The sequence below is a fragment of the Oncorhynchus nerka genome, linkage group LG24, assembly GCF_034236695.1.
Source record: "Oncorhynchus nerka isolate Pitt River linkage group LG24, Oner_Uvic_2.0, whole genome shotgun sequence".
NCBI classification, from domain to species: domain Eukaryota; kingdom Metazoa; phylum Chordata; class Actinopteri; order Salmoniformes; family Salmonidae; genus Oncorhynchus; species Oncorhynchus nerka.
The window spans coordinates 67,652,064-67,677,925 of NC_088419.1; the positions used below are offsets into that span (position 1 = coordinate 67,652,064).

The 25,862-nt window shown below is 43.7% G+C and overlaps 1 protein-coding gene across 6 annotated transcripts in view; it reads left to right on the forward strand.

The window, feature by feature from the left end:
• The window catches only part of LOC115108482 (ras-specific guanine nucleotide-releasing factor RalGPS2), a 155,832-nt gene that overhangs the window by 28,335 nt on the left and 101,635 nt on the right, over window positions 1-25,862 (forward strand). For 4 of the 6 annotated variants that reach the window (XR_003860348.2, XM_029632858.2, XM_029632860.2 and 1 more), the window contains exons 2-4: window positions 16,757-16,868; window positions 17,203-17,307; window positions 22,392-22,442. Coding sequence is in view for 5 of the 6 variants with exons in the window: in XM_029632858.2 (XP_029488718.1) it covers window positions 16,821-16,868; window positions 17,203-17,307; window positions 22,392-22,442 (204 nt within the window). In the remaining variant the exon portion in view is untranslated. Of the gene's footprint in view, window positions 1-16,756; window positions 16,869-17,202; window positions 17,308-19,164; window positions 19,263-22,391; window positions 22,443-25,862 lie in introns of those variants that run through there. The other 2 variants (XM_029632859.2, XM_029632861.2) reach the window with 2 other exon arrangements.

Below are 25,862 nucleotides of genomic sequence, written 5' to 3' on the forward strand. Positions count from 1 at the left end.
TCTGACATGGGTAGGCAGACCGTTCCATAAAAATGGAGCTCTATAGGAGAAAGCCCTGCCTCCAGCTGTTTGCTTAGAAATTCTAGGGACAATTAGGAGGCCTGCGTCTTGTGACCGTAGCGTACGTGTAGGTATGTATGGCAGGACCAAAATCAGAGAGATGGGTAGAAGCAAGTCCATGTAATGCTTTGTAGGTTAGCAGTAAAACCTTGAAATCAGCCCTTGCTTTGACAGGAAGCCAGTGTAGAGAGGCTAGCACTGGAGTAATATGATCACATTTTTTGGTTCTAGTCAGGATTCTAGCAGCCGTATTTAGCACTAACTGAAGTTTATTTAGTGCTTTATCCGGGTAGCCGGAAAGTAGAGCATTGCAGTAGTCTAACTGAAAGATTAGTGGAATATGTGTGGGTAGCTGGACAGGTAGGATGACTGACAATGAAGGTGAACAGGTGGTCACGTGTCAGGTGACAGAGGAATGTATGAGACTGAGGCAGGAATTCCTTTAACCATAAAGTGGTATATTTACTGGGTAGTCTGTGCTGCATCACAAAGGAAACAAACATGTATACAATCAAATTCATAATCAAAGATCAAATCATATCATTCATTATTAACATAATTGAGGGAATTCAACAGTCCAGGTCATGAAGAAGTCAATAGTAATCATCCGTGAGTCATTTAGGCTCGTAACTATCATAAAAGAATACAAACAGGGAATGTGGTCATTGACAATTCACATTACATAATATGTTTGAAGCTGCGCTCCAAGCCGCGCTCCGCGGTGATAACTATAAACAATAACTGAATGGCCCACTCTCCCGATCGCCATAGATAATTCAGAAAGGTAACATGAAAGGTAACAGAGTCGGTGGACTTACGTGGATTCATGGACGCACAGAACTTCTGAATGAGATGGAGTTAAGGAAGAGAAAGCAGCGAGATCAGGCGATGGCAATTTCCTCCTTTTATGGAGTTGAGATCTGTCGGACATTTCCACCTGACCTAATTAAAGCGCCCCTGGCCCAGCTGAGTAAATGGCAATGAATTAAAGGAGTATTCCACCAACTCCATGGGCCTTTTCTACACTAACCTAGAAGTAACAAAAGCATGGATTAATTTTTCTGCATCATTTTTGGACAGAAAGTTTCTGATTTTTGCAATGTTACGTAGATGGAAAAAAGCTGTCCTTGAAATGGTCTTGATATGTTCTTCAAAAGAGAGATCAGGGTCCAGAGTACAGCCGAGGTCCTTCAGTTTTATTTGAGACGACTGTACAACCATTAAGATTAATTGTCAGATTCAACAGAAGATCTCTTTGTTTCTTGGGACCTAGAACAAGCATCTCTGTTTTGTCCGAGTTTAAAAGTAGAAAGTTTGCAGCCATCCACTTCCTTATGTCTGAAACACATGCTTCTAGCAAGGGCAATTTTGGGGCTTCACCATGTTTCATTGAAATGTACAGCTGTGTGTCATCTGCATAGCAGTGAAAGTTAACATTATGTTTTCGAATAACATCCCCAAGAGGTAAAATATATAGTGAAAACAACAGTGGTCCTAAAACGAAACCTTGAGGAACACCGAAATTTACAGTTGATTTGTCAGAGGACAAACCATTCACAGAGACAAACTTATATCTTTCCGACAGATAAGATCTAAACCAGGCCAGAACTTGTCTGTGTAGACCAATTTGGGTTTTCAATCCCTCCAAAAGAATGTGGTGATCGATGGTATCAAAAGCAGCACTAAGGTCTAGGAGCACGAGGACAGATGCAGAGCCTCGGTCCGATGCCATTAAAATGTCATTTACCACCTTCACAAGTGCCATCTCAGTGCTATGATGGGATCTAAAACCAGACTGAAGCATTTCGTATACATTGTTTGTCTTCAGGAAGGCAGTGAGTTGCTGCGCAACAGCCTTCTCTAACATTTTTGAGAGGAATGGAAGATTCGATATAGGCCGATAGTTTTATTATATTTTCTGGGTCAAAGTTTGGCTTTTTCAAGAGATGCTTTATTACTGCCACTTTTAGTGAGTTTGGTACACATCCGGTGGATAGAGAGCCGTTTATTATGTTCAACATAGGAGGGCCAAGCACAGGAAGCAGCTCTTTCAGTAGTTTAGTTGGAATAGGGTACAGTATGCAGCTTGAAGGTTTAGAGGCCATGATTATTTTCATCATTGTGTCAAGAGATCTAGTACTAAAACACTTGAGCGTCTCTCTTGATCCTAGGTCCTGGCAGAGTTGTGCAGACTCAGGACAACTGAGCTTTGAAGGAATACGCAGATTTAAAGAGGAGTCCATAATTTACTTTCTAATAATCACAAGTGGGCTCTCTCACTTTGCATGTTTTTGGCCAGCATGTGCATGCGTCCCCGTTTAGTGCATAGTGTTGCCAATTTATCGACACTGACGCTTGATTTCGCAAGTTAAGTCTCCCCCAGCTAATTTATGTTTGATTTAGAGACATCCTTGTTTGTGTGTGCCCGGTCTGCTGTGCTGCTCTGCAGTCTGTTGCCTCTCAGCGGCTCCGCAGCAGTGCGTGTGTGTGTGTGTGTGTGCACCGCCTCTCCATGCTCCGTCCCTCACCACTCTTCCTTCTAGCCTCTGCGTCCTTTCCCCGCTGCTGCTGCAGAAGCGATTGAAGTGAATTTATTAAACCAGTTCCTTGTTGTTAAAGTTGCAATATGTAACTTCTTCGCCGACCTGACCAAATTCGCATAGAAATGTGGGGTTTATAGATCTGTCATTCTCATTGAAAGCAAGTCTAAGAAGCGGTAGATATGTTCTGTGCGCTATTTCTATGCTTTCCGCATTTAAGTTTTTGCTCCTTTTACTTTCGATTTTGCACACCAGCTTCAAACAGCTGAAAATACAATATTTTTAGTAATTACTTTTAGTAATTTCACAACAGTTTAGATGGTACAATGATTCTCTACATGATGGATCTTTTTCACAAACTGAAATTAGGCAAACGATAAACACAGCGAGGCTTAATGTAAGGCTACTCCCATGTAATGTCTTAACTTTGGCAGACTACTGACACTTGTCGTTTCAATAAATGTATTCAGCGGCGTTACGTGTTATTAGCATACTTGGCTGTCACAACAAATTATTTGCACGGTACTTATTCTGCCACTGTGTTACTCAACCTGCTAACACTGCCAATAAAGCTGTTACATTATACTTAAGTCACTGTTTGTTTACCCCAAGTTTTTTCACCGGTTAACTGATGCTAGTTGAAGTTAATTCTGATATAATTTGCTAGTCTTAGATATGTCTTGTAACTATACTGAACAAAAATATAAACAACATGCAACAATTTCAATGATTTTACTGAGTTAGAGTTCATATAAGGAAATCTGTCAATTGAAATAAATTCATTAGACCCTAAACTATGGATTTCACATGACTGGGCAGGAGCCTGGGAGGGCACTGGGGAGTCGGGCCCAGCTAATCAGAATGAGTTTTTTCCCCACAAAGGGGCTTTATTACAGATAGAAATACTCCTCAGTTTCATCAGCTGTTCGTGTGGCTGGTCTCAGGCAATCCTACAGACGAAGAAGCCGGATGTGGAGGTCCTGGGCTGGTGTGGTTACACGCGGTCTGCAGTTGAGGCCGGTTGGACATGTTGCCTAATTCTCTAAAATGACGTTGGAGGCACTGTCCACAAAAGGCATGGATTTTTTTATTGGGCATTACAGCCACACAAAGGGGATGCTGCTGGGAAATTAGAGACATTCTACATTTCTTGTCAATTTGTGAATGAGAGGTTGAAGTGTGTGCATCCTGAGCAAATAAAGCAGAAGAACTCATGCCTTTTCATGCAACTTTTTTCAAATCATCATTAGTCGCGTCATGCATTGTTAGAATGTATTAAAAATCCAAACATATAGCCCAACATTTTTATCACAACTAAAGTTGCATAATTAACTAAATTAATTAAATTTAAGCATATATGAGCACCTGTACCCGCATCTGCACACTCCCTCAAATCGTTTGGAGAAAATATCCTTTCCATTGTATTCCTCTTTGTTCAATTGTTTTCTTCATACTATAAAATAATGTTCTAAGCAAATCTTGTCTGCTAAATGAACTAGTGTTACCCACAGCCATATGGCATGGCCAGATCAGGGCCTAACAGAAGGACAGCTCAGTATGCTATTGTTCTTCTGAAATAGACTACATTTTCTTCATGTTTCTTTAGACCTGTCTAAAATAAGTCATGTATTTATTGTGATGGTGTAGGCTTTATTACATGCATTTATTAGACAACATTTCATGACCGCCCTAGGTAGGACATACACATTCCACACCATCTCTGCTTTGAACTGTCAATTGATTTCAGGAATCAGTCACTGATATGGGGTAACCACTTCTTAGTCTGTTGGTCTATGTTGAACAATGATATTACTGCAACTGACTATGAAGAGATACTGACTGACTGATTTTGTCAACTGCAGTCCAGGAGAAGTTGTTCCTAATCTATAGCGCCATGGCTCAATATGGGATCAATGATGTGTCACACACTCACACCTTTGTGAAATTTCAGGACATTTTGGGGAGTAAAAATGTTTGACAATTAAGTCCTATTTTCCCTAACCCCGTAAGTTTAAAATGGCATTTAAACAAATTCAGGACCTGAAAACAAGTTTTCATACCCTTTCAGGACATTGGGGTGATTTGCTAGGACATCCTGATAAGGTTGGAAAACAAGTACACACACCAGGGTTTCCGTCAAGAAAATTTGGCGCCAGACAACGTGACCGAGAAGATTTTGATTTACTGGGTAGTTGAGAAATATACCAGACATCCATATGCTTTGGGTGCGAAACGCATTAGTGTCCAGCCACGGTGCTCTAAATCACATTTAGATTATTGTAATTCATTTTAACAGTAGAAATTAGTCTGTAAATATGACAGGTGTTATTGAAAAGCAAAAAACATTGCCTGTTTTCATACCTGCGATTAAATAAATGAATATCATTTTTTAAAATGTTTTATAAAAAAACAAACATTTAGCCCAGAAGAACAAGTTGCCTATGCAGTAATAAAACTTCAAATATAATAGTTGTATATCTTTTGTGGGAGTAAAAATTGAAACCCGTGCTCACACAACTAACACGTTTCCAAGCATTATTAGCCTATGAAGTATATTTGCCTTTGAAGTTGGAGCATATCAACTGGTATAGTATTTCCATCAATGACTAAAAAGCTTTATTTTGCAATGGATTATTCTTTTTTTGGTCCAAAAGCCAGCATTTACCGGCTAACGGAAACCATGACACACACACACAGAGGATCACAATGGCCTTAATAACGTCCCTGCTATTGGTATTCATGTCAGCTGAGCCTGATAGCTAGAGACAATATGCATTTAACGTTGTGATGGGAGTGGGATGGGGTAATGCTGCTGTTATTAACCCACATTATTCTAGAGGTAAATAAATATGAATTAAGTGACTTTTTGACAGAATCCCTTTTGATTGAAACAAACCTTTCTATACATGTTTGTCCATTTTGACCAACTGGTCAAAGTGACTTTGGACCTGAATGCCAGAACTTTCAGGAGATGGATGTCCTCAAAGTTGACCCATTTTACATACCATGCCATGAGACATCAATGTCTTCATCACTGAAATAGTTAAACGGTTGAGTTTGATATAATTTAAAAACGGACAAACAGGGTTATCAAACTATACTTTATTTCTTGATAGAAAAAAGAAAAGATTTTACACGTTTTTAGATAATTTACATTTTTAAAGTAAAGTTTTTTTGTATAAAATAATGAAATGGTGACAACTAAGCTTTTTAAATGATTTAAATCGCAACTGTTTATGTAGTGATGAAGACATGGATATGGTGGGGAATGCAAAATAGGTCAACTTGGAGAATATTTTTTATCTCTTGAATGTTTGGGCATTCAGATCCAAAAAGTCCCTTTCTGACAACTTCTACAATGGGCCAATATGTATGGAAGGTTTTGTTCAAATCAAAAAGGGTGTTGTCAAAAAGTGATTGAATTCAAATGAATTTACCCCTAGTTCTAGCTACACTTGACATTTGACTGTCTCACTGATATGATATAGGCTTGGAATGTTGAAGTTGGATGCTTAAGGATCCTTGATGTCCTGCGTGTCTGTAGTGTAGACAGATAAAACCCTTTAAGACTCATAAAGGAGTAGATGGAGATCTCAGCCGGTTTCCTATGAGTACGATTCAGTGACCGCTCTTCTGGCTATTGTTCCCCTGCCTTATTACTTCACGCATTACCTGACTGACTCTCCACAACAATCTGTACTGACTGCTGCCGCTGCACCACATTTCCTCCCTCTATTCCTTCTTGTCTGTCGCTGAGCTCCGGCCTCCAGTCTTCAGCAGGAGAAGCTGGGATGAGGCCAGGCTGACTGCTCCCCTGTGACTCACAAATCAGGCCAGACTTGTGCACATGTTACACACACACACACACACACACACACACACACACACACACAGTGTGCACAACTCACACGTGACAGCCTTCTGCTCTGGGACCCTAACCTCTTCCTCTGTCTGTCCCTCTGCATCTATTAGTTTTCCCCCTCCATAGGCTGCTGGTGTCAGGATCTGTAGAAAGAACCCGGTTCTGGTCTGAGTGTTGGTGTCAGTGTTGGTTTATCATAGATGCGGCTGAGTCTGTCTCACTGGGGGAATGTGCCACTGCCAGGCTAGGAGAGGTGAGGAGAACAGACTGGCTGCACAGCCTGAGCTCTAATTATCAACCGGAGAAGGGGACCGGGAGGGGATAGGGTGCCTGTGTCTGTGTGCGCATGCATGTGGCTAAAAAAAGACAAATCGCACGACCAAGGTCAGAGCTACTGATTAGGGACCAGTGTATTTTTCGCAAATGGGCTGGAGCCAGGCATGCCGCCTCCTGTGTCGGTGTGTGTGTACATCTACGTGCTCGTGCGTGTGTACATCTACGTGCTCGTGCGTGTGTACATCTACGTGCTCGTGCGTGTGTACATCTACGTGCTCGTGCGTGTGTACATCTACTTGCTCGTGTGTGTAAATCTACTTGCTCGTGTGTGTGTGTGTGTGTACATCTACGCGCTCGTGTGTGTGTGTACATCTACGCGCTCGTGTGTGTGTACATCTACGCGCTCGTGTGTGTGTGTGTGTGTACATCTACGCGCTCGTGTGTGTGTGTACATCTACGTGCTCGTGTGTGTGTGTACATCTACGTGCTCGTGCGTGTGTACATCTACGTGCTCGTGCGTGTGTACATCTACGCGCTCGTGTGTGTGTACATCTACGCGCTCGTGTGTGTGTACATCTACGCGCTCGTGTGTGTGTACATCTACGCGCTCGTGTGTGTGTACATCTACGCGCTCGTGTGTGTGTACATCTACGCGCTCGTGTGTGTGTGTGTGTGTACATCTACGCGCTCGTGTGTGTGTGTGTGTGTACATCTACGCGCTCGTGTGTGTGTGTACATCTACGTGCTCGTGCGTGTGTACATCTACGTGCTCGTGCGTGTGTACATCTACGTGCTCGTGCGTGTGTACATCTACGTGCTCGTGCGTGTGTACATCTACGTGCTCGTGTGTGTGTACATCTACGTGCTCGTGTGTGTGTACATCTACGTGCTGTGTGTGTACATCTACGTGCTCGTGTGTGTACATCTACGTGCTCGTGTGTGTACATCTACGTGCTCGTGTGTGTACATCTACGTGCTCGTGTGTGTGTGTGTACATCTACGTGCTCGTGTGTGTGTGTACATCTACGCGCTCGTGTGTGTGTACATCTACGCGCTCGTGTGTGTGTACATCTACGCGCTCGTGTGTGTGTACATCTACGCGCTCGTGTGTGTGTACATCTACGCGCTCGTGTGTGTACATCTACGCGCTCGTGTGTGTACATCTACGCGCTCGTGTGTGTGTGTGTGTGTGTACATCTACGCGCTCGTGTGTGTGTGTACATCTACGCGCTCGTGTGTGTGTGTACATTACGTGCTCGTGTGTGTGTGTACATCTACGTGCTCGTGTGTGTGTGTACATCTACGTGCTCGTGTGTGTGTGTACATCTACGTGCTCGTGTGTGTGTGTGTACATCTACGTGCTCGTGTGTGTGTGTGTACATCTACGTGCTCGTGTGTGTGTGTACATCTACGTGCTCGTGTGTGTGTGTACATCTACGTGTGTGTGTACATCTACGTGTGTGTGTACATCTACGTGTGTGTGTACATCTACGTGCTCGTGTGTGTGTACATCTACGTGCTCGTGTGTGTGTACATCTACGTGCTCGTGTGTGTGTACATCTACGTGCTCGTGTGTGTGTGTACATCTACGTGCTCGTGTGTGTGTGTACATCTACGTGCTCGTGTGTGTGTGTACATCTACGTGCTCGTGTGTGTGTGTACATCTACGTGCTCGTGTGTGTACATCTACGTGCTCGTGTGTGTACATCTACGTGCTCGTGTGTGTACATCTACGTGCTCGTGTGTGTGTGTACATCTACGTGCTCGTGTGTGTGTACATCTACGTGCTCGTGTGTGTGTACATCTACGCGCTCGTGTGTGTGTACATCTACGCGCTCGTGTGTGTGTACATCTACGCGCTCGTGTGTGTACATCTACGCGCTCGTGTGTGTGTGTGTGTGTGTGTGTGTGTACATCTACGCGCTCGTGTGTGTGTGTGTGTGTGTGTACATCTACGCGCTCGTGTGTGTGTGTACATCTACGCGCTCGTGTGTGTGTGTACATTACGTGCTCGTGTGTGTGTACATCTACGTGCTCGTGTGTGTGTGTGTGTACATCTACGTGCTCGTGTGTGTGTGTACATCTACGTGCTCGTGTGTGTGTGTACATCTACGTGCTCGTGTGTGTGTGTACATCTACGTGCTCGTGTGTGTGTGTACATCTACGTGTGTGTGTACATCTACGTGTGTGTGTACATCTACGTGCTCGTGTGTGTGTACATCTACGTGCTCGTGTGTGTGTACATCTACGTGCTCGTGTGTGTGTACATCTACGTGCTCGTGTGTGTGTACATCTACGTGCTCGTGTGTGTGTACATCTACGTGCTCGTGTGTGTGTACATCTACGTGCTCGTGTGTGTACATCTACGTGCTCGTGTGTGTACATCTACGTGCTCGTGTGTGTGTGTACATCTACGTGCTCGTGTGTGTGTGTACATCTACGTGCTCGTGTGTGTGTACATCTACGTGCTCGTGTGTGTGTACATCTACGTGCTCGTGTGTGTGTGTGTACATCTACGCGCTCGTGTGTGTACATCTACGCGCTCGTGTGTGTGTGTGTACATCTACGCGCTCGTGTGTGTGTACATCTACGTGCTCGTGTGTGTACATCTACATCTACGCGCTCGTGTGTGTGTACATCTACGTGCTCGTGTGTGCATCTACGTGCTCGTGTGTGTGTGTGTACGTGCTCGTGCGTGTGTACGTGCGTGTGTACGTGCTCGTGTGTGTGTACGTGCTCGTGTGTGTGTACGTGCTCGTTCGTGTGTACGTGCTGTGCGTGTGTGTACATCTATGTGTGTGTACATCTATGTGCTCGTGCGTGTGTGTACATCTATGTGTGTGTACATCTATGTGTGTGTACATCTACGTGCGTGTGTGTACATCTACGTGCTCGTGTGTGTACATCTACGTGCTCGTACGTGTGCTCGTGCGTGTGTACATCTACGTGCACGCGTAGATAATTACGTAGATGTGCGCACACACATGCGTGCGTAGACGCGCGCACACAAGTAGGTAGGTCTACCTGGGCAGGCGGGCGTGGGCGCGTCTACCTGGGCTTGTTTGAGTGTTGTGATAGTGTGTTAGAGCAGCACAGACTCTCTACTTCTCAATCTTCATCACCATCATACTTTTCAACACCAGGGACTGAAACTTCACCGCCATTGTGATTTTTACCCAGCATTTGGCTGGTTATGGCTTTATGCCCTGATCATTTCCACTATCAGCTGTCAATCATCCATCTCTGTTCATGTTCTCCAGTGACCTCCTGTTACTCCCACTCAGTCAATAGTAACTCTCCCCTGGGGTTGGCCTTTTTAAACCGTCTGTCTGCCCTTGGCCAGTCTGCTCTCCCATTGGCTCTTGCCGCCTGTCTGTTGCAGATTATTAATAATCATGTTTCACTGGGATGCTGAGGTGTGTGAGGCAAAGTCGTCATTTGGTTTTCAGTCTGTAGAAAAGCACCATGGTTGCTACGCAACAAAGATGCAGGCAGGTGGTGTGAGCTGCCTTGGCAAATGACTGGATTCTGCAAACTGTGTGTGTCCCCTCTAGTTGTGTTGCCATAAAATGCTCACATAGATGAGATGGCCTACTTGATGAGGGTCTCTCTTGGGACCAGCAACCCCCTTTTCTAATGTGAATCTGAGCTTCCTTCCCAACTCAGGGAGCTTCCTTCCCCCTGGCTCAGGGGGAACCAATGGCATGTTAAGTGATGGTGTGAAGAGGCTTTCACTGTGGATGCCGTGTGCTCAGACACCGTCCTGAATAACAGGACACTCGCACCTCTCTTGTGCCCCTAACCTGCTGTGTGACAGTGTGTATCGACCTGCTTACAGTGGCAGGCATGCAGCCACATGCTGTGTGTTTGAGTCATTATTGTGTGTGACTGGCTCAGTGGCCCCTCTCAGCTCCTGTTCAACCCCCCTGGCTGGTTGTGGCTTTATGCCCTGATCATTTCCACTGACTGACTAAATGAGTTCTGAGTTTGCCTAGGGTACATGTTAATGTCACTGTTACTAACTGTTCAGCAATGGCACTTGATGAAAATTGACTCATGTTGATGCTATTCGCTCTGGCTGTAAGACTATAAAAGAGATGTACTATCATGTGTTTCTCAGTGTGCTCAGCACAGTGAGCACACTGACCCACTTTGGGCCTGTGCAGTCTGCACAGTTTATAAATGCATGAGACTGGCTGGCATAGACACACACAGTGCTGCTTTAGATGCTCAATGTTTCTACAACTAGGCTTATCTGTCTACAGAAATGAAAGCTTATTAGAGATGCATATGATTTACTGTGATCTGTGGGATTTAGCTTAGCGTTATGAGAAAAGCCACACATTAAGGGTGTCATAGACCTAGTCCTGCACTGCTGGGGGACTGCTGGCTATAAGACACTCACAGCTTTTCACTGACACGCATGACCTCACACTGTCACATGCCTGTTCATTTACTGGATGCAGCAGCTGACCCCGATCTCACACACACACAGCTTGTCTCATAAGCAGTGACACTGCACAGCTAACTGTCACACCAACAACACGCCTATTTGTCTGTGGGGACTCGTGACTCATCACTGAGCCAGACTAACTGACTTAAACTATAGAATGTGATTGTTGGAGAGATGAGATTATAGGACAGCTCACATTGGGTCAGTGACTGGCCTGACCCTTTCTAGGTGGAATGAGTCAGTGAAGGTGGCAGAATGCTGTGGCTCTGCTCTTTCCTCAGATCAGTGTTTGTGCAGTCCGTCATTGGCTGTTCTTTCTCTGTGGGTGTGAGGCATCTGTTGCCCTCACGCACAGGCCCCGTATTTGTAAATACACACACCCTGAGTAGAGGCAAATGACCATATGGTTTTCAGTTTCTGCTACTTTCTGTTGTAGAGGAGCTCCCTGGGGCTTAGAGGACAAGATGGGCACATGAGAAGGAGGGAGGAGACCGGGCCCACTGGCTGAAGAGTTGAGGGTGAGGAGAGAAGGTTTGTTGAGTGATAGGCCAACAGGAGAAGGAGTGAGGGAAGGTCAGCATTTTAAAACGTGTATTTTTCCATATAGACACATGCACTGAGATTGTCTGATGCTTTCAAATGCACTGTTTGATTAAATAATTAACACACAAATGACGAGTGAGTCCGACTGCAATAGATTTGATTGTGTCGGGTCGGGCTGAAATGACAGTGACTGACTAGCACCCGTTGTCTCCTCCCTGCTGCAGCGACCACCACAGAACATCAACAGTGTTTATAGTGTTGTCTCTCTCTCCTCCCTGCTGCAGCGACCACCACAGAACATCAACAGTGTTTATAGTGTTGTCTCTCTCTCCTCCCTGCTGCAGCGACCACCACAGAACATCAACAGTGGTTATAGTGTTGTCTCTCCTCCCTGCTGCAGCGACCACCTCATAACATTAAGTGTTTATAGTGTTGTCTCTCTCCTCCCTGCTGCAGCGACCACCACAGAACATCAACAGTGGTTATAGTGTTGTCTCTCTCTCCTCCCTGCTGCAGCGACCACCACAGAACATCAACAGTGTTTATAGTGTTGTCTCTCTCTCCTCCCTGCTGCAGCGACCACCACAGAACATCAACAGTGGTTATAGTGTTGTCTCTCTCTCCTCCCTGCTGCAGCGACCACCACAGAACATCAACAGTGGTTATAGTGTTGTCTCTCTCCTCCCTGCTGCAGCGACCACCACAGAACATCAACAGTGTTTATAGTGTTGTCTCTCTCTCCTCCCTGCTGCAGCGACCACCACAGAACATCAACAGTGTTTATAGTGTTGTCTCTCTCTCCTCCCTGCTGCAGCGACCACCTCATAACATTAACAGTGTTTATAGTGTTGTCTCTCTCCTCCCTGCTGCAGCGACCACCACAGAACATCAACAGTGGTTATAGTGTTGTCTCTCTCTCCTCCCTGCTGTCTCTCTCTCTCCTCACTGCAGCGACCACCACAGAACATCAACAGTGTTTATAGTGTTGTCTCTCTCTCCTCCCTGCTGCAGCACAGAACCACCACAGAACATCAACAGTGTTTATAGTGTTGTCTCTCTCCTCCCTGCTGCAGCGACCACCACAGAACATCAACAGTGTTTATAGTGTTGTCTCTCTCTCCTCCCTGCTGCAGCGACCACCACAGAACATCAACAGTGGTTATAGTGTTGTCTCTCTCTCCTCCCTGCTGCAGCGACCACCACAGAACATCAACAGTGGTTATAGTGTTGTCTCTCTCCTCCCTGCTGCAGCGACCACCACAGAACATCAACAGTGTTTATAGTGTTGTCTCTCTCTCCTCCCTGCTGCAGCGACCACCACAGAACATCAACAGTGTTTATAGTGTTGTCTCTCTCTCCTCCCTGCTGCAGCGACCACCACAGAACATCAACAGTGTTTATAGTGTTGTCTCTCTCCTCCCTGCTGCAGCGACCACCACAGAACATCAACAGTGTTTATAGTGTTGTCTCTCTCCTCCCTGCTGCAGCGACCACCACAGAACATCAACAGTGTTTATAGTGTTTATAGTGTTGTCTCTCTCTCCTCCCTGCTGCAGCGACCACCACAGAACATCAACAGTGTTTATAGTGTTGTCTCTCTCTCCTCCCTGCTGCAGCGACCACCACAGAACATCAACAGTGTTTACCACGCTGTCCATGTTGCTGAAGCTGCAACGTAATTACAAGTTCTGATACCAAAATCACTCATTTGTTTAGGGGTATAGCCTTTTTTACAGCACAGCAAAGTATAACAGTAGACACATTTGTGAAATTGTTTATCCGGCATGTAGTTGTGTGAGGCTTGGTGCTCACAGAATCAGTAGGCTATTAAACAAACTCCGTCTTTATTTATGTATTTATTTATGGATGATTTATAAAGGCACTTTTTAACTTAAGCTATTGATTTTTAGACCTAATTAAGTTGGCTTCATCTCTCCTCACTTTGACAATTAAGGCAAGGGCTGTTTTCTCATCTCCTAACTCTGCTGCTGCCTCTGCCACATTGTTCTCAACACCATTATGCTGGTTAACTTTGCTATTGTTCACATAGCAACTTGGTCTAGGAAAAGGCGCCAATACAACACACAGCGCACGGGGAACAGCAACCGCAATCCAATGCGGGAGAAAGCGCGTTTTTAATCAAATAATATCGTTTTTAGTAGCGTTTGCAGCATTGTTCTTACTTAATATAACCATAAACAATTTCAGTAGCTCATGTCTCAGTGATGGACTGTGCCTTCCCCACAGCCTACACAATGGATTAGTCCACTCTGACATGCGCCAATCAAACAGGTGTCTTGTACACCACTAAATGTATTTTTTTGGTTGCTGCTCGACTAGAGAAATCTCGGTCAACCAAACAATCGACCAGTCGACTAAATGGGGTCAGCCCTACTGGAAATAGAACAGGGTAGTGAAGGGTTTAGTGCGAGACAGGGCGGGAGGGCATCGAGCAGGGCCCTCAACCCTTTTCCTAGAGAGCTACCCTCCTGTAGGTTTTCGCTCCAACCCCAGTTGTAACAAACCAGATTCAGTTTATGAACCAGCTAATTATTATAATGTGCTAGATTAGGGTTGGGGGGGAAAACTATAGGATAGTAGCTCTCCAGGAAGGGGGTTGGAGAGCCCTGGGATAGAGAACAGGGGAGGGGATTTAGAGGGACTTGCTAGGCCTGGCTGTTGAGTCAGGATGATGAGTCATTGTGTTTCCAGGGGCCCCAATCTTTCCTCTTCAACACTTCCCCTGCTACATGCCCCAACATGAGGCTTTCATCCCTCTACCCCTCTTCTCCATTCAGGAGCTGTCTGGTTCATCTCCGGATTGCTCAGAGGCAGGAACATCAGCTGATCCACACATTCCCAAATACAAAGCGCATTATCCAACAGTCTAACAGGCGATGCGATGTCGCTCGACCAACTGGGATCTAGGAGGGGGCGATGTGTTCATCAGAGCTCTGAGATGCTGTGTTAATGTGGACTCATCTCTGTGTGTGGCTCTACTTATCAGCAGCCAGATTAATAAATAAATATTTTTTTACCCCTTTTTCTCCCCAGTCTCGTGGTATCCAATTGGTAGTTAGTCTTGTCTCATCGCTGCAACTCCCGTACGGACTCGGGAGAGGCAACGGTCGAGAGCCATGCGTCGCCCGAAACACAACCCAGCCAAACTCCACTTCTTCTTGACACAATGCCCACTTAACCCAGAAGCCAGCCGCACCAATGTGTCGGAGGAAACACCGTACACCTGGCAACCGTGTCAGCGTGCACTGCGCCTGGCTCTCCACAGAAGTCGCTAGTGCGCAATGGGACAAGGACATCCCTGCCCGGCCAAACCCGGGCGACGCTGGGCCAGTTGTGCGCCGCCACATGGGTCTCCCGGTCGTGGCCGCCTGCGACAGAGCCTGGACTCGAACCCAGAATCTCTAGTGGCACAGCCTTAGACCACTGCACCACTCGGGAGGCCCAGCAGCCATATTTGTGTTTATGACGTGTGTTATAAAATATTTTTATGATGTCAGGAAAAGTGTATTTAATCAACCGGGTGTATTTTCTACCCATTTTTCTACTCTGAGCCTTGGAGTGGTTGTTTCCCTTGCTCTGCATGGGTAACGCTGCTTCGAGGGTGGCTGTTGTCGTTGTGTTCCTGGTTCAAGCCCAGAGAGTAACGAGGAGAGGGACGGAAGCTATACTGTTACACTGGCAATATTAAAGTGCCTATAAGAATATCCAATAGTCAAAGGTTAATGAAATACAAATGGTATACGGAGAAATAGTCATGTAATTCCTATAACTACAACCTAAAACTTCTTACCTGGGAATATTGAAGACTCATGTTAAAAGGAACCACCAGCTTTCATATGTTCTCATGTTCTGAGCAAGGAACTGAAACGTTAGCTTTCTTACATGGCACATATTGCACTTTTACGTTCTTCTCCAATACTTTGTTTTTGCATTATTTAAAACAAGTTGAACATGTTTCATTATTTATTTGAGGCTAAATTGATTTTATTGATGTATTATATTAAGCTAAAATAAGTGTTCATTCAGTATTGTTGTAATTGTCATTATTACAAATAAAATTAAAATAAATCGGCCGATTAATCTGTATCGGCGTTGAAAAATCATAATCGATCGACCTCTAGTCTCTACTGCTCCTGCTGTCTCTAGAGAGATGAAAACAGCAGGTCTGGTGAACAGGTCAGGGTTCCATAGCCGCACTATTACATTGACCCCCCCATTGACCCCCCCCCCCCATTTGTTTTGTACACTGCTGCTACTCGCTGTTTATTATCGATGCATAGTCACGTCACCCCTACCTACATGTACAAATTACATCAACTAACCTGTACCCCCCCGCATATTGACTCGGTACTCCTTGTGTATAGCCTCGTTATTGTGTTACTTTCTATTCTTTTATACTTTAGTTTATTTGGTAAATATTTTCTGAACTCTTGAACTGCGCTGTTGGTTAAGGGCTTGAAAGTAAGCATTTCACGGAAGGGTCTACACTTTTGTTGTATTCGGCGCATGTGACAAAGTTTGATTTTGATTAATCTGACTCATTGTCAAAGTATCCCTTTAAGCCTACAAGTGTCTATTATACGATGCTCCATGATGGTATGAGGGAAGGGGGGGGCAATTGTCATCCTCTGGGGTCGTAGCATAATAATGGCCTACGCAGCATTTTGATACATGACCCTTTAAGCATGATGATGTTAATTTCTTTATTAACTGAGGAATCTCACCTTTGTGGAAGCACCTGCTTTCAATATACTTTGTATCATTCATTTATTCAAGTGTTTCCATTATTTTGGTAGTTACCTGTACTTCGTGTGTTTCTCTCTCGCTCTCATCTGTATCTCTCCACATCTGAAGTGAATTGCTTACCAGTTTCATCCACAAGGTGGCACTGTTGATCCAGGGTCTGATAAATTAAGCATTAGATTTTTACATTTTAGTCATTTAGCAGACATGGGTTTACATGTAGTTTCTCTTTGTCATTGTAATTGTTTGTTTGTCCAGAGTGCACACACTGAGGATGAGGATGAGGAGTGGTCTCCTGCACTAACAGACTGATGGTGTGGGAATGATGGACCTCCCCAATGGCCAATCAAGCATCACCACTGCCTCTGAGGTGAGACACACACACCTTTATCTCCTAAACTCCTTACATTCTAATTATTAACATTTTGGCAATGAAGCCCTTTATCTACTTTCCCAGAGTTAGATGAACTCGTAGATACCGTTTTTAGTACATAAAGGAAGTAGGAAAGGCCTCTTGCCAAAATCCTGAAGTATCCCTTTAATTTCTGTGTCTGTGCAGGGCTTGAACATAAGTGCACTGTAGTGTTCCCCCAGGAGAGGTTTGGGAAACACTGATATAAAAAGCATTGTGGGTGTCAATCAAACCCCTATTTCTTTGAGCTTTTAGTTTCCCATGTTCCCTGTCCTAACGTGCATGTCTCCAGAAGAGCAGCAGCTCAGAGTCTCTCAGTGAGAAGGGTTCTGAACTGAAGAAGAGTTTTGATGCCGTCGTCTTCGATGTCCTGAAGGTCACCCCGGAGGAGTATGCAGTAAGTAGCTACCTATCCAACATATTGTGTTTGTGTGTGTAAGGAATATTACTTATGTGACCATGAGACACAAGAGAGAAGGGGAATGACAATGATGCATCTGGGACAGTCTTTTAGAAGGAGGTGTAAGTGGGTGAGTTCAGGAAGAATTGATGTGTGTTGGCAGGAGGGGACACTCGCCCTAATTTCCTCTGACATGCTCAATAGAACAAGGCCTATCTAAAAGCTACAGCTCCCAGCCTCCGATGGATCAAAACAGTCTGCCTTAATATCCTAGACAGTCAGTTTCCATGATGTCAGACAACATAAACCAGCTCACTGCGTATTATAGACGATCACTCTGTAGAGTATAACGAATGGCCTGTCATTTACCTGCTTTTCCCTGAAAAGCCAAAGCGCTGTATATTATTTATTGGAGATTTAGATCCATTGTCTGACTGGTTTTTCTGCAGGCAGTACGGTTAGAGCATTACTGCAACGCAGCTGTTTTTTGATGTGATTAGTGCAGCAGCTCTTTATCGCTGACACAGGTCCTCTGGTTAAGTATTTAGGAAGGTTCCATACTCGATGTTCTAGGCATAACTCTAGTTTGAGCCACTCTTCTCACTGTTGGGAGTCCTCTCCCCTGCCTTGCACTACCCAGCTAGACAGACAGGGAGCACTACCCTTTCATGTTCAAAGATCAAATTTCAAGATCAAGTTTTTTGTATATCCCACTCTACCTGAGACACCGGAGCAATTAGGGGTAAGGGCAATTCCACGGTAGCGAAATTATGATTTAGGAGCTCTAATGCTATAATTTTATAACCAGCGTTTCGAATGCCAAACTGTCTTAATCAGGGTAATTGTTTTAAATGTATTTCAAACCAATTTCAAAGTTTAACAAACCATACAAGTACTACTTTTACAATTTCCACTGAAAAATTTGCAGAATTAAACTAAAATCTCTCTCCGGGTTGTATGCGACCACGTTTTCCTAAAACTAAATATCCGCTCCGAATTAAGATTCATAGGTGTCTGCAGAAAGAATGGGGTGTCAACTATGACATGGCACCTTGAGTTTTGAAAATATATATTTTGGTTATTAAGTAAGTGAAGTGAATTTACACCCGATAATGGAATTACATCATGGGTCCCTCATCTGTACGATACCGAAATGCATAATTATGCATAACACAGTAGAGTACAGTACAATCCAGCAGAGTAGAGTTCAGTGCTGTAGATAATACACTTAAGTTAGATCAAAAATATAAACGCAACGTGCAACAATTTCAAAGATTTTACTGCGTTGAAGTTCATATAAGGATATTAGTCTATTGAAATAAATAAATTAGGCCCTAATCTATGGATGAGTTGGAGTACAGATGTACATCTGTTGGTCACTGACCCCCCCCCCCCCCCCCAAAAAAAACAATACCAGGAAAGGACATGGATCAGGAAATCAGTTAGTATCTGCTGTGACCACCATTTGCCTCATGCAGCGCCACATCACCTAATCATAGAGTTGACCAGGCTGTTGATTGTGGCCTGTGCAATGTTGTCTGACTCCTCTTCAATGGCTGTGCGAAGTTGCTGGATATTGGCGGGAACATGCTGTCGTATGCGTCAATCCAGAGCATCCCAAACATGCTCAATGGGTGACATGTCTAGTGAGTATGCAGGCCAAGAACTGGGACATTTTCAGCTTCCAGGATTTGTGTACAGATCCCTGTGACATGGGGCTGTGCACGATCATGCTGAAACGTGAGGTGATGTCGGTGGATGAATGGCTTGACAATGGGCCTCGGGATCTCGTAACGATATCTCTGTGCATTGAAATTGCCATTGATAAAATGCAATTGTGTTTGTTGTCCATAGCTTATTCCTGGGCTGGCGTGGTTACACATTGTGTGCGGTTGTGAAGCTGGCTGGACGTACTGCCACATTCTGTAAAACGACATTGGAGGCAGCTTATGGTAAAGAAATGAACGTTTACCTTCTCTGGCGATCGCGGTGGTGGACATTCCTGCAGTCAGCATGCAAATTGCACGCTCCCTCAACTTTTCTGTGTGACAACTGCACATTTGAGTGGTCTTTTATTGTCACCAGCACAAGGTGCACCTGTGTAATGATCATGCTGTTTAATCAGCTTCTTGATATACCACCCCGTTCAGGTGGTTGGATTATCTTGGCGAATGAGAAATGCTTACTAACAAGGATGTAAATTAATTTCTGCACAACATTTGAAAAATAAGCTTGTTTTTGAGTATGGAACATTTTTGTGATTTTATTTCCGCTCATGAAACATGGGACCAACACTTTACATGTTGCGTTTTATATTGAACCTTTTCAATGTATTGTACTACAGTTCTTTTCAATGTCCATGGACGTTTGGTGTCGGTCAATTCTTAGTGGGTGAGGATGCTGGTTACAGGAAATGGAGGTGTGTCGAGCTGGGAGAGGTGACATTAGCTGGATAGTGAGAGATGGAGTTGTCCAGATTCTGACTGTAACACTTTAGTTCGACCAGCAGACAACAGAAAGACACAAAACAATTATGAGCTGAACATAACAGTATGTCAGTGGAAGGGAGGACAGTAGTGACCCAACTGGTGTGTGATTGTGACAACTATAATAACTCTTTGTAGCCTGTTCAGTTGCAGTATTTCCGTTACTGGTTTCTTGGTAATTCCATTACCAATTTGGTAACTGAATTGGGAGTTTTAATCACCTTCAAATTCATTAACAAAATTGAAATCAGTAACTAAATGGTCGGTCAACCATTATTTGTTATTTCTGTAAACTTTTAACCTCGTGAGAGAGAGAAATGAGAAAATATCTTAAAAATGCTAACGGAATTACAAGGCAATCTTAATCTTAAAGAATGTGAACAATTTCTCAAACTAAATAAGTGTTAATAATAGTTGGTAGGGGTTTCACTTCATAATTATTCTTTTGATGTATTTCTGATAGCCTTTGGCTTTTTCTGGTAGATGTTTTCTGAGACCCCTTTTCCATCTGTTTATCCAGAAATCCAAGTCTTTACTTACGCCACATTTTTTTGGTATGGAAATGGTTGAAAAATGTATCTACAGTTGAAGTCGGAAGTTTACATACACTTAGGTTGGAGTCATTAAAACTTGTTTTTCAACCACTCCACAAATGTCTTGTTAACAAACTAGTTTTTGCAAGTCGGTTAGGACATCTACGTTGTGCATGGCACAAGTCATTTTTCCATAATTGTTTACAGACCAGATTATTTCACTGTATCACAATTCCAGTGGGTCAGAAGTTGACTGTGCCTTTAAACAGCTTGGAAAATTCCAGAAAAAGATGTCATGGCTTAAGAAGCATCTGATAGGCTAATTGACATCATTTGAGTCAATTGGAGGTGTACCTGTGGATGTATTTCAAGGCCTACCTTCACACTCAATGACTCTTTGCTTGACCTCATGAGAAAATCTAAAGAAATCAGCCAAGACCGCAGAAAAAAAAGTGGAGACCTCCACAAGTTTGGTTCATCCTTGGGAGCAATTTCCAAATGCCTGAAGGTACCACGTTCATCTGTACAAACAATAGTATGCAAGTATAAACGCCATGGGACCATGCAGCCGTCATACCGCTCAGGAAGGAGACTCGTTCTGTCTCCTAGAGATGAACGTACTTTGGTGTGAAAAGTGCAAATCAATCCCAGAACAACAGCAAAGGACCTTGTTAAGATGCTGGAGGAAACGGGTACAAAAGTATCTATATCCACAGTAAGATGAGTCTTATATCGACGTAACCTGTAAGGCCGCTCAGCAAGGAAGAAGCCACTGCTGCAAAACCACCATAAAAATCCAGACTACGGTTTGCAACTGCACATGGGGACAAAGATCATACTTTTTGGAGTAATGTCCTCTGGTCTGATGAAATAACAATAGAACTGTTTGGCCATAATGACCATAACAATGGAGGAAAAAGGGGGAGGCTTGCAAGCCGAAGAACACCATCCCAACCATGAAGCACCAGGGGTGGCAGCATCATGTTGTGGGGGGGCTTTGCTGCAGGAGGGACTGGTGCACTTCACAAAATAGATGGCATCATGAGGGGTAAATTATGTGGATATATTGAAGCTACATCTCAAGACATCAATCAGGAAGTTAAAGCTTTGATGCAAATGGGTCTTTCAAACGGACAATGACCCAAGCATACTTCCAAAGTTGTGGCAAAATGGCTTAAGGACAACAAAGTCAAGGTATTGGAGTGGCCATCACAAAGCCCTGACCTCAATCCTATAGAGAATTTGTGGGAAGAACTGAAAGCATGTGCGAGTAAGGAGGCCTACAAACCTGACTCCGTTACACCAGCTCTGTCAGGAGGAATGGGCCAAAATTCACCCAACTTATTGTGGGAAGCTCGTGGAATGCTACCCGACACTCTTGACCCAAGTTAAACAATTTAAAGACTTTGCTACCAAATGCTAATTGAGTGTATGTAAACTTCTGACCCACTGGTAATGTGATGAAAATAACAAAAGCTGAAATAAATCATTCTCTCTACTATTATTCTGACATTTCACATTTTTAAAATAAAGTGGGCATCTGAACTGACCTAAGAACTGGGATTATTACTCTCAATAAATGTCAGGAATTGTGAAAAACTGAGTTTAAATGTATTAGGCTAAGGTGTATGTAAACTTCCGACTTCACATGTATGCCTTCATTTCCCCAAAATGTTTTTTTTTTTAGCATTCATTTGACACCCAATTTGATATTCCCTTATTAACTTCACGTGTTGGTGCTCGTGGGTCCTTTTCGATGAAAATGCCCTTGAGTGCCTTTCTCAATGGCAGATAGACAGATTTTTGAAATAGCAACCTTTCAGTTAAGAGTCCAACGCTGTAATCGCTATGCTACTTCTCCCCAAAATATGGGATTTCTCCTGGTTTTTCTGGAAGTATTGAATAAAGTTTGGAAAGCACTGCAATGATGTCTGGTCAACTCTTCATTCCAAATCTGTGGCCCAAATTACAGCTCCTCATCTCCCATTCTCCCCTCTCTCTCGGTCTTCTTTCTCTATCTTGTCTGTCTCTCTGTCTTGTCTCTCTCTGTCTCTTTCTCCAGGGTCAGATCACACTCATGGATGCTCCAGTGTTCAAAGCCATCCAGCCTGAGGTGCGTTACAGTACAGGACCGTCTGTTTTTTTCCCTGCTTCTCCTCTTACACACTTCAAACACACACACAGACACACAGAGCATATGTTTTACTATCCTTTTGGGGAACTGTTTTCCCTAATCCTAACCTTACCCCTAAACTTAAATAGCCTTTGTCCTTGTGAGGACATGCACAATGTTTAACTATCCTTGCGGGGACTTCTGGGGATTTCCAGTACCCATGAGGATAGTAATACATGCCCACACACACACACACACCAACTCTCTCACCCTTAAATGGCCTCTGTGAAAGCCAGTGTATGCGCTTCCTCTCTGTAGCCTTGTTAAGGGAGTTGACAGGCCTCAGGGCTAACAAGTGTTTAGGTTTGGCCACAGCCGACCAGTTGAAGCAGCAACCACACCACCACCACTGTGGCCAGATGCAACTAGGAATCACTTTTGGTTCTGATTGGTTAGCAGTGTAGGCCTCTTCATTCCACCTATGCTCAAGCTACATTTGGCCCTTGTTTAAGTTAGAAATTGCAGTAAGGATTTATTTGAATCCTTAAGAGTATACCTCTTCGGGATTCGTGTCCCGTCCATGGGACTGTTGAGCTAATGTAGGCTAATTCGATTAGCATGAGGTTGTAAGTAACAAGAACATTTCTCAGGACATAGACATATCTGATATGGGCAAAAAGCTTAAATTCTTGTTAGTGTAACTGCACTGTCCAATTAACAGTAGCTATTAGTGAAATAATACCATGCTGTTTGTGGAGAGTGCACAATTTTGAACATAAAGTTATTAATAAACAAATTAGGCACATTTGGGCAGTCTTGATACAACATTTTGAACAGAAATGCAATGGTTCATTGGATCAGGTTAACACTTTGTACATGCACTGCTGCCATCTAGTGGCAAATCTAAATTGCAACTGGCCTGGAATAATACATTATGGCCTTTCTCTTGCATTTCAAAAATGATGGTACAGACAAAAATACAAAATAACGTTAGATTATTTTTCTTTTACCAGATCTATTGTGTTATTCTCCTACGTTACTTTCACTTTTCCACAAACTTCAGTGTTTCCTTTCAAATGGTACCATCCTTGCGGATCCTTAAGAGGTTTTAAATCTGCAAGACTTGAACATGGTTGTTTAGCAATGATCAACAACCAGTTTGACAGAGCTTGAAGAATTCTTAAAAGAATAATGGGCAAATATTGTACAATTCAGTGTGCAAAGCTCTTAGACTTACCCAGAATGCCTCTAATCTGTAACCACTGCCAAATGTGATTCAAACATGTATTGACTCAGGGGTGTGAATACATATGTAAATGAGATATTTTCAATACATCCACAAACATTTCATTTTGTCATTATGGGGTATTGTGTGTCGATGGGTTAGTGAAAAACAAATCTAATTTTGAATGTGTGGAATAAGTCAAGGGGTATGACTAGTTTCTGAAGGCACTGTACATTTACTGTTCTTTTTGACAAATCTGTTAACGAAATCTGACAATACTTTGGATACATTCAGTAACATGATAAGAATATTCCTGGAAAATGTGGAGTAGGTGCAACATAAGCCAAATAATTGGCTAGTTCGATTGAGAGGACTAACTGGTTTCCCTAAGTGGCCACAAGAATGCACTGTTCCTAAGTAATTTCAATGCACTTTTATGACTCAAAGAGGAGTCTTCCACTTTAAGGTGCTTTGTGAAGCTGTGCTGTTGAGGAACTAGAGCAAGCGCACTTGTAGTTTTTTTTTGTTTGGAACACTACACTATCCCCACCCTCACACAACCACTGTAGTTTGCGCAATCCAAAAAATAGTAAATTATCCATTGCAATCTGGGTCAGGTGGGCATAATTTGAAATCCTATTCCATTGCCAACATGACTAGCTAATTTATAAAATACAACATTAGTGTAAGACTTTCACAATGCAATTCAGGGAAACCGATCGTAGTTTTGGTGCGCATAGAAATGCGTCATGAGTGCATTCAGGTGTGTGTGGCGTGCCAAATTTTCTCTCTGTTCAGAACAACCCAGGGTATGAGGCCATGTCATCTTGTAACTGTACATCAAGCATAGTGATCATAAACATTGATTGTACAGATATGGAAATGTTAAGTGCACATTTGGACTCACAGGTGTTTGGCTAGCTTGTATGCCATCAAAGCGGTATTTATTATCTTCAATCTCATCTCTCAAAATACATGGAGTACTCTTAATTTACAGCATTTCGCTTACTCAGGCAACCAAAAATGTGCTAAAGTTGCCCAATTAGTGAGGGTTTGGGGCAACTTGTCACGCGAGGTGCTCAAGTTCAGTTCGGCTGTCAGTCAAATCCCATAAAGCACTGTGAAGCGCAAAGCCAGAGCTCTGTCATGTATAGCATATAGCATACTGCCACTGCGTTCCAATTTAGGCATTTCTTAGTGCCCAAATCTGCCATTTTCAACCCATCCACGAGGAAAAGGTTAAGAATATGATCATGATTAAGGTTGGTGGTCAAAATGGATTTGTTGCTAGCCTGTATGGTGGGACATTTCTGGCTGCCTGAGCCCTCCTTTGAATCACCTTCCAATGAAAGGCAGTTTTACTGTTGTCTCTGTTGGGGCCATTCCACAGCTCTGCTACCGAAGGATTTAAAGAGTCGGCCCTTGTTTTCTGTTCTGTTTGACTGCACACAGACTGACTGACTGAGCTTTATAAGGCATTTGATGATCTCTCCTCACATTGAAACCCAATGTAGTGCTCTGGGCCCTTCGCTTTTATGAGTGCTGGAGAGGGAGATGGAAGGAGGGGAGAACAGTAGAGGGAGATGGGGAATATGAGGAAAAGAGAAAGGATTGAGGGAGAGCAGAAGTGACATTAAATAAGGTGAAAGTTGGGGGGCAGGGAAGAGGGCGACAGTAGAGGTAAGTGGGATGGATGGAAAGGAGAGAGCAGAGTGACCCTGTGTGTGTTGGCACAGACCGAGGCTCTTACTGCTCTGTTTCTCTCTGATCGTGTGTGAAATAACTCCTTAATACAGAGGCATCGCTGAGCTGACATGAGCTGCAATTTGTACGCCTGTCACTCCTTCTACTCACATCTAGAATGGGGGAAAACATGTGTGTCTGTGTGTCCTGTTATATCACTCAGTGGTTTATCTGAATGTGAATATGAAAATGGTGAATGGGATGTAGTTTGTCACATTAAAATACTGAGTTTATCTTTTAGTGTCCTTTAAATGATGTCCTGTTATGATACTGAAATGTATTGTCCTTCTGCTACCACTCTGGAAACAAGCCACGACTAGAGCCTGATCTCTGACTGTCTCTCACAGCGGCCAAATCCTTACTGGACATGTCCAACTCATTTTTTGGGGGAACTCTCTCATTGACGGCAGTACAAATAAGTCAGTTACGCAAGTTTGGGTTGAAAATCTCAT